The sequence below is a fragment of the Ictidomys tridecemlineatus genome, chromosome 7, assembly GCF_052094955.1.
Source record: "Ictidomys tridecemlineatus isolate mIctTri1 chromosome 7, mIctTri1.hap1, whole genome shotgun sequence".
Taxonomy (NCBI): Eukaryota; Metazoa; Chordata; class Mammalia; order Rodentia; family Sciuridae; genus Ictidomys; species Ictidomys tridecemlineatus.
The window spans coordinates 73,960,532-73,976,158 of record NC_135483.1 but is presented as its reverse complement, the minus strand read 5'-3'; the positions used below and the strand labels follow the sequence as shown (position 1 = coordinate 73,976,158).

The 15,627-nt window shown below is 36.5% G+C and overlaps 1 protein-coding gene across 2 annotated transcripts; it reads left to right on the top strand.

The window, feature by feature from the left end:
* Positions 1-3: 3 nt before the first annotated feature.
* On the top strand, positions 4-11,785 carry Mrpl15 (mitochondrial ribosomal protein L15). Of its 2 annotated transcripts, XM_005322914.5 has the most exons (5): positions 6-184; positions 1,051-1,205; positions 1,998-2,163; positions 5,029-5,152; positions 10,479-11,785. In XM_005322914.5, exons 1-5 carry the CDS (start codon positions 77-79, stop codon positions 10,814-10,816), a joined length of 891 nt encoding a protein of 296 aa, XP_005322971.1. In that variant the 5' UTR covers positions 6-76; the 3' UTR covers positions 10,817-11,785. The 2 variants fall into 2 exon arrangements, with proteins under 2 accessions (XP_077873292.1, XP_005322971.1); XM_078017166.1 differs by lacking the exon at positions 5,029-5,152 and having other exon boundaries at positions 4-184.
* The last annotated feature ends 3,842 nt before the right edge of the window (positions 11,786-15,627 follow it).

Here is a 15,627-nt window from a genome sequence, read left to right as displayed (position 1 = left end):
CGTAGAGCACTGTGCCGAGACCACGTGGCCTTGGAGGCGGCTCAGGGCGCCCTTGGAAGCTCCCGGACTCGCGGTCATGGCTGGTCCAGCGCAGGCCGGTGGGGCCAGGTCCCTAGACCTGCTCCGGGCCCTGCCGCGTGTGAGCCTGGCCAATTTAAAGCCCAATCCCGGCTCCAGGAAACCGGTAAAGGACTGGTGGTGGTGCGGGAGAGCGCTGGGGGCCCGGGCAATGGCAGCGGCCTTTCTCTGCACATCAAGCCCGAGAAGTGCCTTTCCTGGGGGTGTCGGGGTGGACGTAGGCTTGCCGGACCCCTGGTATCCCTTCACTGCACCGAGGAAAGTGTTTCCGCCTGCTCTGCATTCATAAAGAGGTCTTTATTTAAAAGCATATTAGAGGAGCAAACCAAGCACTACGAGATGATCGTAATTCAAATTTGGATTTAAAATGAAGTGCTCTCCTAGAAAGTGTATTTTTTCGGCATCGGAAAGACGTGAATTGGTTTGTCATTTATCTCTTCTGCAGCTCACCGAATACAGCTAAAAAAGCTGTGGTCGACGTTCGGTCATTGTAACACTCAATTTATTGCTTACGCGAAGTGACAGCAAGTAAATTAAGGAAAAATATTTTTTAAAATAAATTAAGTATTTAAATAAAACAGTGTATATTGGCAACAGTTACATACGTACAGTTACGTTTAAAATGAAAACATTTTCTTGATTATAACTTAAGCTTTTTGTGGATGTTTAATTCTAGGGATTTCCCGCCCCCCCTCCAGTTTTGGGCTGTTACAGAACCCTAGTCCCATCCCACCCTTGCAGCTCTCCACAACTGTATTTTGGTTACAAAAATTAATTACATCCTCAGAGGCACAGATGCCAATAGACTATATGTATGTTTGAGTAGCTAGAACAGTGGTTGGAACATAGTGTCAGCTAATACTGGTTGGTTGGGTGAGTGAATGACCTAACCACATACACAGAGCAAAGAAGCGAAATACAGGTTTTAGAAATGTATCTGAAGATCTTAAAACTCAACTGTTTTCTTTATAGGCGAGGCGACCAAGAGGTCGGAGAAGAGGTAGAAAATGTGGGAGAGGCCATAAAGGAGAAAGGCAGAGAGGAACCCGGCCACGGCTGGGCTTCGAGGGAGGCCAGACTCCATTTTATATCCGAATCCCAAAATATGGATTTAATGAAGGACATAGGTAAGATTGTGCAGTTTCTCAAAGTACAAACCCCTAATCTACACTGAAAATTACCTAAACAGTAATTTAGTAGAAACATTAAGTTCATTTTGGAGATACTGTTAGAAAAAAACCCCTTTTGCTGTTAGTCCTCAAATCACTTTTGTAATGAGACTTAGGCCTGGATTAGTAGTGGAAAAAAGCTCAAACATGGTACTGCAAAATGAAGATGGTAATGTCTGTGCTTCTCTATTGTGATTTACACACACACACACACACACACACACACGCACACGCACACACGCACACGTATGTATACACATCTGAAAATGCTAAACTCTTTTTTTCTTTTCTTTTAGGAGAGACCTAGAGGTAGAAAATTTGGCTCTCATGTATAAAAAAACAGGCATTTTCAATATTATATATGTATATGTATATGTATGGTATTCGAATACACACACACATAAACACATAATATCTAGCCCACTGTAGTTACCTAGTAAATGATAACTGCAATTATTTCTTTATATTCTATTACTATGTAATTCAGATAGTGGGTTAATTTTGTTAATTTGTGTCATAGGTGAAGTAAATGCTTTAGAGAGGCAAATTATTTTTAGTGGTATAAGGAAGTTTTATTTCATTACTGCAAATTCAGCAACACTACATGCTTGTGTTATACTCGGGAGGGTTTTATTTTGTTAGACCTTCAAAACTGATGGAAGAAAACAGAGGACAAAGCTTTGAATTGATTTCTAAAAATTTTGGAAAAATTAATTTGTATTTTCCAACTGTTACATTGTTGTTTCATAGCTTCAGACGCCAGTATCAGCCTTTGAGTCTCAAGAGACTGCAGTATCTTATTGATTTGGGTCGAGTTGATCCTACTCAACCTATTGACTTAACCCAGCTTGTCAATGGGAGAGGTGTAACTATCCAGCCTCTTAAAAGGGACTATGGTGTCCAGCTGGTTGAGGAGGTAAGTTTAAATTAGACCTCTTTTTGTTAAATAGAAGGAATTTTTTAATTCCCCATATAATAGGGCTCCTTTCCCACTAGCTCCATTGGTGGAGGCCTGAAACTATGTTTTTGCCTTTATATACATATCTGTGATGAAGATTAATTTATCAATTAGAGACAGGAGAGATTAACATTAATAATTCACTGTAGCTGTTAGCAGCAATCTCAGCATACAATTTTTTTCTTGTTAAGCCCAAGATGAAGTACTTTATGGCTTCTCTTTGGCTTGTACAAAATTCGATCATCACTAGACTTATGCTTTGGAGTCATTAGTAAGTAAAAATATGTACTTGAATATAAGCACTGTGGTACTGTAAGAGACTAATGAGTTGGTAGTATATACTAGAATGGGATGGGATGGTATTAGATGTTAGCACTCTACTCAGTGCACAGTTTAAAACTTAGGATGAATTGTTTTTATTTCGGGAATTTTCTATTTGATATTTTTGGACCTGGATTGTACATCTTCTGTACATCTACAGCTTGTTCCCTCACTACCTTTGGTTCCCTGCTTAAAGGTAAACATGTCAGGATGGTGTTTTTTGACAGCTTTTTATAGAGTACTTGCCTTACTCTTGCAGTCACACTTTCTCCCTTACCCTGCCCAAAGCATTTTCTTTGAATATATATTAACATCTGGTATTTATTATTTATGAATTTATGTCATTGTCTTCCTTACTAGAATATAAACTCCCCTGGGGGCAGATAATTTGATTGCTGTTATTTTCAATAGTCATTTATGATAGTCACTCAGTGAATATTTATAGGTGAGAGTTATGGAATAAATCAAATCCCATTCTAATTGCACTAAATAAGTTTTGTTTATAGGAATTGGCCAGGAATTCATAAACATAAATTTTTATAGGTTAATTAACTACTATTTCTTCTGTGTAGGTGAGTAGATAACTTAGTGTCCACTAGGGGGAAGCATATGTTTATGGAAAAATCTTTAGTATATGTTTGAAAAAGCAGTCTCCTGATTAAACTTTTCAGATAAGATAATTTGAAAAGAGCATACCAAATACATGATTAAGCCTCAGTATTTTACTCTGGGTGTATAAGGAAACAGACATATATCTTAACATATGGGAAAATCCATGAGCTCATCAGGTCTTAAATTGCACATCCCAATAACTTCAGGTCTATGTCTATTAAACTAGCAAAAATTTTCCTGAAAACTTTACCCTAGGGCTGTGGTTGAGTAAATGTAATCATACATTTTTTATAGCTTTGTAAATTCTTTACATTTTCTGGATTTTACATATACAAGTACATAGTGGGTAATAAAAGAAACAAGATATAAAGCTCTTCCTAAAAATGCTATTTATTATCCTGAGAATGCTGGAACTGACATCAGTGTCCAAGAATAGGGAGATGATTAAACAATCTATGGAGCAGTAATTAAAAATCACAAATAATATATCAGGGCCCTGTTTTATGAATCCAAGGGGCCATTGATTATAAAAATTCATACCAATACTAAAGGTAAAAATATGAGAATTACATTTTAGATTTGATGGAATGTTTTTGAAATACATGAAGATTTTTTACTCAAAGAAACCAAATTGGAGGCCAGTTTGTTTTAACCACACCAAAATAGCAAAAAATTTCTTTTCCTACAAAAGAGTGGCAATGTTGCCATCTTTTATTTGGAAGTAAATAAAAATACATTTTTTGTTTTCAGTTTAGAGATTATAACAAAGTCTAGTGAGTACAAATGAATTTTTGTTTTTTACCTTTTCCTAAAATGAGGGCTGACCCCCTCTAAAATTCAGGTGTTGCCAGATATTTTGTTCTTCTCACTGTTCCAACTCCCTTGTGGAAACTTTCACTTCCTCTTGGCCTCTTGATTATTTAGGGCTAAGGAAGATTAGTTTTTATAATGCAGCAAAATGTTGTAGTTAAGAACAGAATCTGAAAAAAAAAAAAAAAAAGAACAGAATCTGCTGGGAATGTAGGTCAGTGGTTGAGTGCTTGGCTAGCAAGTACAATGCCCTTGGTTCCATCCCTAGCTTCACAAAAAGAAAAACCAAAACAACAAAAATTACCTCAAATGCTGTGACTAGGTTCTTGGATTAGAATCCTAGCTTTCTGATCATGGGCCATTTACTCAAACTCTCTATGCTTCAGTATCCCTATCTGTGAAGTTGGTATAGCAATACCCTGCCATATAGTTGCTATGAAGATTAATTCATCTACTATTTATCTACTATTAATGAAATACTTGCAGTTAGTATCTAATAAATACATAAACTGAAAACATATCCATTTCTACTTACAGGGGTTTAAAATTGGTAAAACAGGGTGGCCTAAATAAAATGTAAAAAAAAATTTGATATATATTTAAATAGAAATTATTACTAAATTACAGGTACTTTACAGAGGAGAGTACAATTTAAAAGAAAGCTTGAGCTGGGCATGTAGTGATCACCTGTAATCCCAGCAACTCAGGAGGCTGAGGCAAGAGGATTTCAAGTTTGAGGCCAGCCTTAGCAACTTAACAAGATCCTGCCTCAAAAATAAATTGAAGGGCTGGAGTCAGCTCAGTAGTAGAGTGCTTGCCTAGCATGTGTGAGGCACTGGGTTCAGTTCTCAGCATCGCATATAAATAAATAAATAAATAAATAAATGAAATAAAGGTACACTTATAACTAAACAAAAATTAAAAAATAAATTAAAAAGGGCTGGGGGTATATCTCAATGGTAGAGTCCTCTGGGTTCCCTCCTCAGTATACACACAAATACAAAATAAATAAAAAGGAAACATGCCTTAATTATTTTTATTCAAGCTATTTATTAACAGACTTTGTTTTGATTATGGCAGGGTGCTGACACCTTTAGGGCAAAAATCAATATCGAAGTACAGTTGGCTTCAGAACTAGCTATCGCTGCAATTGAAAAAAATGGTGGTGTAGTTACTACAGCCTTCTATGATCCAAGAAGTCTGGGTAAGCTTGTTCTTGTAGTCATTTTCTTCTTTATTAATAACTGAGTGAATGGCAACTGTTGTTAATTTGATCCATATCTAGCACGTGGATTATCATGATACAAGAATAAAGCATGCAGCTGACAGACCAAAGACGATACAGCTTCTCAGTCTGTCCTCTGAACCCAGGCTATGACTGGAGTCTTTCCTTGAAAATTCAGGAAGGATCTCAAACCTAACATGTGGAGAATGTCTCTTTTCTCTTTTACCTCATGCTATTTTTGCATTTTCCCTTGTGTAAGTGACAGTTCCATCTTTCTGGTTTCCTATTCCACATTTGGAGTCCTCTGAACTCTTTCTTTACATCCAAATAAACCCTATGTATTTGTTCTTCATACTGTGTTCACAATCCAGCTACATGTGGCCCATGTGGTCCAAACCACTATCCTGTTGCCTGCATGACTAGGATACTTGACCTGATCTCTCTGTGTCTGTCCTGCCTGTGGTAGAACCTGGCACAGGATTTCATTTAAAACATGAGCTACCACAAAGGCTCCAGTGGCATCCCTGCTGCTCCTTTGAGGCTGGGTGTGATCTGGACCACCTTCTGCCTCACTCCCACTATTCCCTCTATTTGCTTAGTTCCATCACTGGCCACCTGCCCTGGCCTGCCTTCTCATGCCAAGCCCCTTCACTTTCAGGCTTCTTCTTTAGCTGTTCCCTCCTCCTAGATACTTCTGGGTGCTTCCCAGATATTACTCCCTCCACCTAGAATCTTCATGGCTCTGGGCCATGAAGGAGAGATCATTTCTTCATGTACTAGGGAGATCATTCCTGACTATACTAAATAAAAGAGCACGTGCACATGCATAAGTACATACATGCACACATGTGTATGTAGGCCTACCCAAAAGCATATGCATGCATATATGTACCCATACTCGCAGGAACATGCATGTGCACGTGCACACACACGTGCACATGTACAGTTATATCCTTTCCCCGAGTTGTGTGTGTTCTCGGTAGCCGTTACAAATCAGCAGATGTTTTTTTCTTTTTTTTTTTTCTTGGTACTGAGGATTGAACCCAAGGATACTTTACCACTGAAGCACATCCCTAGCCCTTTTTATATTTTCTTTTGAGACTGGGTCTCACTTTTTTGCCTAGATTGGCCTTGAACTTGTGATCCTCCTGCCTCAGGCTCCCAAATTCCTGGGATTACAGGTGTGTGCCACCACACCCAGCTATAATTTTATTTCCCTCTCTTCCTTGAATGAGATTTTCATTCAGTTCAATTTAAATTGAAGAGATGAAAACCAAACACAGCTTGATGACTAAATGCTTTTACAAAGTATTCTTTAATGGTTTTACATTAAAATGGGAGTTAAACATTTTATGACCAAATGGCTCAATTATAAGAAAATTCTTTTAAAATTGATGTATAAAGTAGAAAAGGAAATATTCATATTCTTTGTATGGAGAATTTAAAACAATTAGTTACCATTTCATTTTCCTCATAATTGAAAGTTTATAAAAATATAAATCATAATTCTCATTTTCTTCCTATTGTAGATGAGCCTCAACTTGGTCTGTCACGCATTTTTTAAAAATATTTTTATTAGTGTATTATATTTATTTATAATAGTGAGGTTATTTGACACACTCATGTAAAATACTCAAGCATGTAAAATAATTTGCTCTCATTTCAGTCCCTCATCACTCATTTTTTAAAGTGAGCTTCCTTGAATATGAAAATGAATATTTTTCTTTACATTAATCACAAATATTTTTGGAAGGTTTTTTGATGTCATAATATTTTTCAGTCATTGTCACCACAGAGTATGACAGTGGTGTTTGCTCACCAGACAGATGCCATCTGATGCCATTTGCTGGAGTCTAGGGAGTCATCGTCATCCTTGAGACTCTTGGGCTTGGCCTTTCCAGGCTACTCTGCAGTTGTCTTGGGAGCCTTTCATTAACTAAGCAATGAAGTCACACGTTTAACATTTACTAGTAATTTTTTCTGAATAACTGACTTAATTGTACTTTTTCAATTATGGAAAATAAATACACATTTTTCTTCCCTTTTTAAAAGGGATATTTTAAAAGTAAGAGTTCTTTCTCTTTGTGATCGAACAGAGTTGATTTAGTCAAACGTTTATTTATTTTTTTGTACTCAGATTGAATGTAGGGGAGCTTTACCACTGAGTCACATCCCCAGCCCTTTTTATATTTGATTTTGAGATGGGGCCTCACTAAGTTGCTTGCTTTGGCTTTGAATTTGCAATCTTCTTGCTTCATCCTCCTGAACTATTGGGATTATGGCATGCACCATCATGTTGAGCCAAATTTTTTAAAGTTTAGAATAAATTCTTCATTTTTTGAATGTTTGCTACCTCTGAGATTACTTGAGTGGATCACTACACCTGGCTGATGCCTGTTCTTTTAATGAGAAGACTTTGATCATGATGAATAATGCCTGATTTATTTTGCATTTTTGTATGATTAGGCAGCCATAAGCACGTTTTCCTAATTTATTGGAACTTTTTTTAAAAAAATATTTTCTTTGTTGTAAATGGATACATACCTTTATTTTATTTTATTTTTTCGTGGGGCTGAGGATCAAACCCAGTGCCTTCCACTCTACTTAGCCCACTTACTGGAACTTTCTTTTTTTTTTTTTTTAATTTTTTTAGTTGTAGATGGACACATACCTTTATTTATTTTTATGTGGTGCTGAGGATCGAACCCAGTGCCTCATGCATGCAAGGCAAGTGCTCTACCACTGAGCTACAACCCTAGCCCCTTATTAGAACTTTTAATGGCTTTATCCAGTCATGTTTTAGACCTAAAGTAAATTTGGGGTATGGGTGCATACAGTTTATTTGGTGACTGTGGACTGATGCAAACTTTTTTCTCCTCAGAGAAACAAGGTTATTCCCATATACTGTGTCTTTATTCACTCCTTACCAGAAAAAAAAAAGTTTTAAAAGTGAGGATAGCTTATATAAAGTATTTTGTGAACTTCTTTCTTAAATATATTCCAAAGGTAATTTATTTTTATTTTTTAAGAGTTGCCACAATTGGGGCTGGGGATATAGCTCAGTTGATAGAGTGCTTGCCTTGCATACACCAAACCCTGGGTTCAATTCCCAGCACCACCACCAAAAAAAAAAAAAAAAAAAAAAACTAAAAACCTGCCACACTCTGTTTTGTTTTATTTGTTCTTTTTTGATGTACATGACAGTAGAATATATTTTGGATATATATATGAAGTATAACTTCTAATTAGGATCCCATTCTTGTGGTTGTACATGATGTGTAGTTTCACTGGTGGTGTATGTCCAATTTATTCTACTGTCTTCCCTATTCCTATCCCCTCTACCTTCCCTTCATTCCCCATTGTCTAATCCACTGCACTTCTACTCTTTATCCCTGCCCCCTTGTTGTGCGTTAGCATCTGCATAGCAAAGAGAATATTTGGCCTTTGGCTTTTTGGCATTGGCTTATTTCACTTAGCATGATAATCTCCAGAATCATCCATTTACTGGCAAAAGTCATAAAGTCATTCTTTTTTTTTATGGCTCAGTAGTATTCCATTGTGTATGTATAATTTATCCATTCATCTGTTAAAGGGCACCTAGGTTGCTTCCATAGTTTAACTATTGTGAGTTGAGCTGCTATAAACATTGATGTGGCTGTGTTACTGTAGTGTGCTGATTTTAAGTCTTTTGGTTATGTACCGAAAAGTGGAATAACTGGGTCAATGGTGGGTCCATTCCACCAAGTTTTCTGAGGAATCTCCATACTGCTTTCCAGAGTGATAGCACCAATTTGCAGTCTCACCAGCAATGGATGAGTGCACCTTTTTCCCCATATCCTTGCCAGAATGTTACTCATATTCTTGATATTGCCATTCTGATTAGAGTGAGATGGAATCTTTTAAATTAAAATGTAGTTTTAATTTGTAGTATAGTTTTAAATTTAATTTATTGTATAGTTTTAAGTTGCTAGAGATGTTGAAGATTTTTTTCATATATTTCTTGACCATTTATATTTCTTCTGTGAAGGCCTGTTCAGTTTCTACAGGTAATTTCTTGGTGAGAATATCAGATATTTAATTATCCTCTGGTATAAGTGCAGTATGTAGAATTTTTTGTCCAGAGCATAAATTAGCTTTTGGTGCCTCTGCTTTTATCACTCTTGGTCTTGACCCTTGATAGTCATCTTCTAGTTCTTCTGAGTGGCCTGTCTAGAGACCTTCTCCTAATGACCATTTCTCACTTGCCCTATGCTGGGATACTGCTAGATAATGCGATGTACAAGGCACCTGTCAGATTCTTACATTCAGCTAATATTTAGTCAATGTCTAGTATTTGCTGGACACTATTCCATATGATGGAGAGATGACAGTTCACGAGTCAGAAATCCCTTCTGGAGCTTATTGTGTGGTGGGTGAGGATCCACAGATACCTTATTGTATAATAAGAACTTTGTATGTATGAACGGATTAAATCAGGGAAACTTTGTCACTGCCCTGTGATGTGTACTATCTTGGTAAGTTCTTTATTGAGCTTGTTTTGATTTATGTGATTTGTTTTGTTTCCTGCTAAGGTTAAGGTTGCATTACTGAAGCGTGATGAGTAGGACATTATTGTTTTTTTACAACTAATTGTGTATTTGTGTAATTGTTTTGTAAACTATCAAAAGGCTGTGGCATCAGTGATATTTCATGTCTATGTATTGCCTTTTCTTACCCCTCAGAGTCAGAGGACGTTTAAAAACAAAACTGAGATTGTGTAGCAATCCTCTGTTGGTTGGTTTCACAAGAGATTTCTTTGCCTATTCTGTAGTTAAAAGAATTAATTTTAATAACATTGGTTTTCCAGAAATCTTAATGAATATTTCTAATTTTTTAAACTAGTAAGATCCCGATATGAAGATATTAAATGCTTTCAAAGCTGTTTGACTTGTAGTTTGGAACCTTGGTTTTCTGTTTTAGGATTTCCTATTAATGGTGTGGTTAGCAGAACTCTATCTGGTCTAATACATGTAGACAATGTCATAAAAATTTATTTTTGTGTTTTTAAACATAGAGCTTAAATAAATGTTACCTGTGTTTAGACATTCCCTAATCATTTGTTGCCCAGAAGTGACTTTGGCTTTCAAGATATAAACTATTTAAAATGAATTATTTGCATTTGCTTACTCAGTATAAGCCTACTTAATAAAAAAGTTCTTGGAATTAGGTTTTCATCTCAGTAATTGAAAATTAGTAATTATAAGAAAATTTGTAACAGTATAGAGCCAATAATTTGTATTTCTTTTTTAATTTAAAACATTTTTAGATATTCTGTGCAAACCTGTTCCATTCTTTCTGCGTGGACAACCCATTCCAAAACGAATGCTGCCCCCTGAAGCACTGGTGCCATATTATACTGATGCAAAGAACCGAGGTTACCTGGCGGATCCTGCCAAATTTCCTGAAGCAAGACTGGAACTTGCCAAGAAGTATGGCTATGTTCTACCCGATATCACTAAAGATGAACTCTTTAAAATGCTCAGTACTCGAAAGGATCCAAGGCAGATCTTCTTTGGTCTTGCTCCAGGATGGGTGGTGAATATGGCAGATAAGAAAATTCTAAAACCTACAGATGAGAATCTCCTCAAGTATTATAGCTCATGAATTCCCTTCCAGCAAAGCAGAGTTGTAACAGAGTACCAGAAAAGGGACTGAAGCATATGGATTTCTCCAATCATTGTATATAATCATTTGCATTTCATGAATGTATAATTCCTCAGCTGTTAGTTGTTAGGGTAGTCATATCTCTTTTTCATTTTCATCTAAAATTAAAATAACACTGCAGAAAATAAGGACTGCACATAGGAATTGACCGTGTAGATTGTGTGTCAAAGATTCAGACTCTGCTGGTTGATTGAAGGACAATTATAAATATTTAAAAATATTTCTAGTCCATCTTTTTATGATCTTTTCTTTTCTGCCTTGTTATTGTTTCATGTCAGAATTAAACACAAGTGGAAAGAGGTTGATTAGTAGGCCTGCTCAACTAAGATTGAAGCAGGTGCTAATGAGCTGATAAAATGAGCTCCTTTTAATCAGTAGCCTCAGAGCTCTGCTACTCAGAGGCAAGATCAGGAAGGTGATCAGGAAGGTGAGCTTAGGCTGATGATTGACTTTTTTTTTTTTTGGTACCTAGGATTGAACTCAGGGCACTTAACCACTGAGCCACATCCCAGCCCCTTTCTATTTTTTAGTTTGAGACAGGGTTTTGTTAAGTTGCTTAGGACCTTGCTAAATTGCTGAGGCTGGCCTCAGAATTTGTAATCCTCTTGTCTCAGCCTCCAGAGCTTCTGGGATTACAGGCATGCACCACCATGGCAAACCTAGTGAATGACTCCTAAGTAATATATTTTCTGGCAATATGGGAGATTAGAGAAACAAGAATTCCTAGCACTGATGAGATTAGACAATAATGATTAACCATTAGTATTCTGTCTTAAAGAAATATTCTAACAGACATAATTCTATTTATGTGAGACATTGAAGACCTTTGTCCTTTAGTTATTTCAAAAAACTTTGGAAAACTTGTTCAGTGATTATGTACACAATAAAAATGGTAATGGGAAAGTTAAACTCATTTTTCTTTTGTTGTTTTTTGTTTGTTTTTGAGGTGGAGTCTTGCTATATTGAATAAGCTTTTGAACTCCTGGGCTTAAGAAGTCCTGCCTTGGCCTCCTGAGCTGATGGGAGTACAGGCTCATGCCATAGTGCAGGACTTAAACTCAGTTTAATTTAAGAGTTAGTAAGCTAAATTAGCTTTTCAAAGATATATTGTATCTAAATCTTATAAAAGCTTAATTTACCCTTGAGCAATTAAAAATTGATCTTAAGTAATTCATAATTCTTCCATAATAGAAATAAAATGATTCTTGGCTGGTTATTTTCTTTCTTTCTTTCTTTTTTTTTTTTTAAGAGAGAGAGAGAGAGAATATTTATTTTTTAGTTTTTGGCAGACACAACATCTTTGTTTGTATGTGGTATTGAGGATCGAACCCCGGCGGCACGCATGCCAGGCGAGCGTGCTACTGCTTGAGCCACATCCCAGCCCTGGTTATTTTCTTAAAATGAAAAATTAAAAGGCTAAATCATGTAGTGTTCTGTTGTTAATTTTTCTACCTCATGCATTGAGGTAGAAACTTTATAAAATAATTTATTGGGAGTATACTTCAGTTTTTATCCAGGATTATGCAATTTGGCTTGATACCAAACCATTCCTTATACCCTGGAAATAAGAATCATGAAGACCTTATTCTGTGGTAACATAAAATCCTAGAAATTCCAAAGGTTGGGTAAAAATTTAAAAACAAGTTTTTATCTTTCAGAGACTCCAAGTGACTTCAAGTTGGTTAGTTTTGGCTACATTTTTAAGAGCTCCAAATCACAGTGTGTGAATGAGGTAGTTTTGTTTTTTTCTCACAAGGTGGCCACCCAGTTGGGGACTGGTTGCTGGTTCTGCTGTAGGAAGTGTCAGAGCCTGGGGCTTCTCCCTCCTAAACTCTCATGATCCAAATAAGAACCAACAGGAGCAAGCCAGCTTCCTAAGGAAGGTAGGTACCCAGAGGTTGCCACACAAAACTTCTGTTTACCTCCTATGGGCCATACCTTGGTTATAGTCCCCTTCTGAAGGGAGCCTGAATTCTTTGGCAGCTTATTTTAGCTGAAAACTTCTGTTATGATGAGTGAATAAGAGTATGTAAAATGTTAAACAAGCAAGAGGATTGACATCAATTTTGATATTGAAACCTCAACTCTGGTTGGTTAATTCACATTAGAAAATTTCAGGGAAAGTGCAGAATTCTTTAATTCTGCATCTACTATTCTGAAATGCTGTGTTTAGTGAGTTATATCACAGTCAACAAATTACTTAATTCACCAATCTTGTTGTGCACAATACTTTCAAAGGAGAGTGTGACAAAGTACAGGAAACCATCAGAGAAGAGGTATTTTTTTTTTTTTTCCTGTGCCTGCTTTTTCTAAACATTTTGACAGCACATCTTATACTTCCAGTGTTAGGCGATTAAAAAGTTACATTTACATGTGATATAAGAAAGAAGAGATGATAAATGCCAAAAAAGTTGCAAATAAAAAAGCCAAAGGACAAAGAAAACGTGTTTTTATTAACTATTAAGAGTTCCTAAGAGTCGGGAATTGAGTAAATCTTATTTTTAAGTTACTGTTGGGACAAATCTCCTCAAATTTCCTGTCAGAACAAAAAGTAGTTCCTACTTGTTTTGACATTAATATTGAAGTTTTAAAAGAAGCAAAAGTCCATATTCTTTTCCTGTTACTGTTGACCTACTTTCCAGTTTTTCTTCTTTTTTAATCTAAAGGAGATAGTTTGTGTATATTGTACAGAACTTATTACATCTATTTTATCTTATTTAATTAAATTAATTTGGGGGATTGAACCCAGGGCCTCATTAATGCCAAACATGCACTTCTACTGAGCTACAACCCCAGCCCTGTTTCAAATGTGTATATACGTACGTGTATATATGTATCTATAGAGATATACAGATAATATATGTACGCACATATATATTTTTATTTTATTATTATTTTTTTGTTCTAGGGATTTACCACTGAGCTATATCCTCAGTCCTTTTTATGTTTTGTTTCAAGAAGGATCTTGCTAAGTTGCTGAGAGTCTCCCTAAATTTCTGAGGCTGGCCTTGAATCTGTGATCCTCCTGTCTCAGCCTTCCAAATTGCTGGTATTACATGTATGTGCCATCGTGCCTGGCTTCAAATATATTTTAAAGACACTTTCTCCTGAGTATTTCCTATTAGGTATTTAAACTGTGCTGCCGTATATTCTTAAACCATTCAATGGAATGCATTATACGAGTTACTTTACCTTTTTTAAACTGTATGTAATAATACAGTGACTGTGAAACACAATGTTATGTAAAATAAACTCTAAAGTCTCTTTCAATTATAAAACCTTTTATCCTCTAAGATTCTTTTGCTTTTGTGGTACATGAGGATCAAACCAAGACCTCATGCATGCTAGGCAAGCACTCTACTATTGAGCTAAACTCAGGTGCAGTACCTTAAGGATAAAGATGTTGCCTTGAGCTAAGGAGAACTGCTTTGACCTCAACTGTTTCCATAGAAATGAATTTCCTTAAATGTAAACACATCCTGTGTTCTGTGTCCTGGTATGAAGTGTGAAAATAAACGCAAGAGATACCATTTTGTATGCCGTGGCCCTAGGTTAGGTTATTGCCTTATTTGTGAAGGAGGGTTTTCTTTAATGATGCAGTTTACAGTTGTAATTTTGCAGGGGCTGATACTGCTTCTACAGGAAGAATTCTTCATGGGAAGTGGAGGAGGAAGTTAGTCACCTAAAGACACTCCTGTACCATAGGCAATAACCTTCCAGTTTCAGGATATACTCTGGAGGGTCCTTGGGTTTCCCTCCCCACCCCTGCAAGTAGAATGACTAAGCTACCCTGACAACAGTCTGAAGGAAAAAGACACTTAGCACAAGGCTTGCTTAATTGTGGTTGTCTTGGGTGGCCTACAGGTGAAAGGAAATGGGGATAGAATGATAAAGGAAGAATAAAAACAGGAAACAGATGTCTGTGATGTATAATGCTCAGCTGGTACTTGTTTGGTGAGCATGGGCTTAGTCACAAACAGCTGTATCCTGGTCTTAATATAATTGTGTAGATCATTCTCAGCCCAAACAGGCATGTGTCACAAAAATCCGTCTATTCTGTTAAACAAAGATAATCCTTAAATCACTGTATAGCAGGGAGACTCAGGTTTATTTTAACTGCAACAATGCTGTGCTCTAAGGTACTGGTATACTGAGCCCCTTAAACAATTTATGAGGATCTCATAGGATTCCAGATGGAAGCTTTATCTTAGGGTTCACATCCCTTGAAAATCTAACTATAAAAGCAGGAGGGCTGGGCTGGGGATGTGGCTCGAGCAGTAGTGCGCTCGCCTGGCATGCGTGCATGCGGCCCGGGTTCAATCCTCAGCACCACATGAAAACAAAGATGTTGTGTCTGCCAAATACTAAAAAATAAATATTAAAATTCTCTCTCTCTCTCTCACTCTCTCTTTAAAAAAAAAAAGCAGGAGGGCTTCAGTCCCAATTTTAGTTCTTTTCTGGTATGTAGCTTCAACTGTTTTCAGTGTACATGTTTTTGAAGTCCAAAACACCTTGAGTTAATGATTTAAAAGATTTCTAAACTTCTTAGACAAATAATTGCTATGGGTTTTCCATTTATTGAGTTTCTGGATTTTCTTTTCTTTTTCAATATAAAGTTACCCTCTATTCTTTAAACAATGGAGCTCTGCTATAGTAGGGAAAATGTCAGATAAGTATGGGGTCACTTAATTTAGTCTATCAGAGAATTAAATGTGCTCTCTGGCATTAGTATAAATTCCAGAATGGCTGTT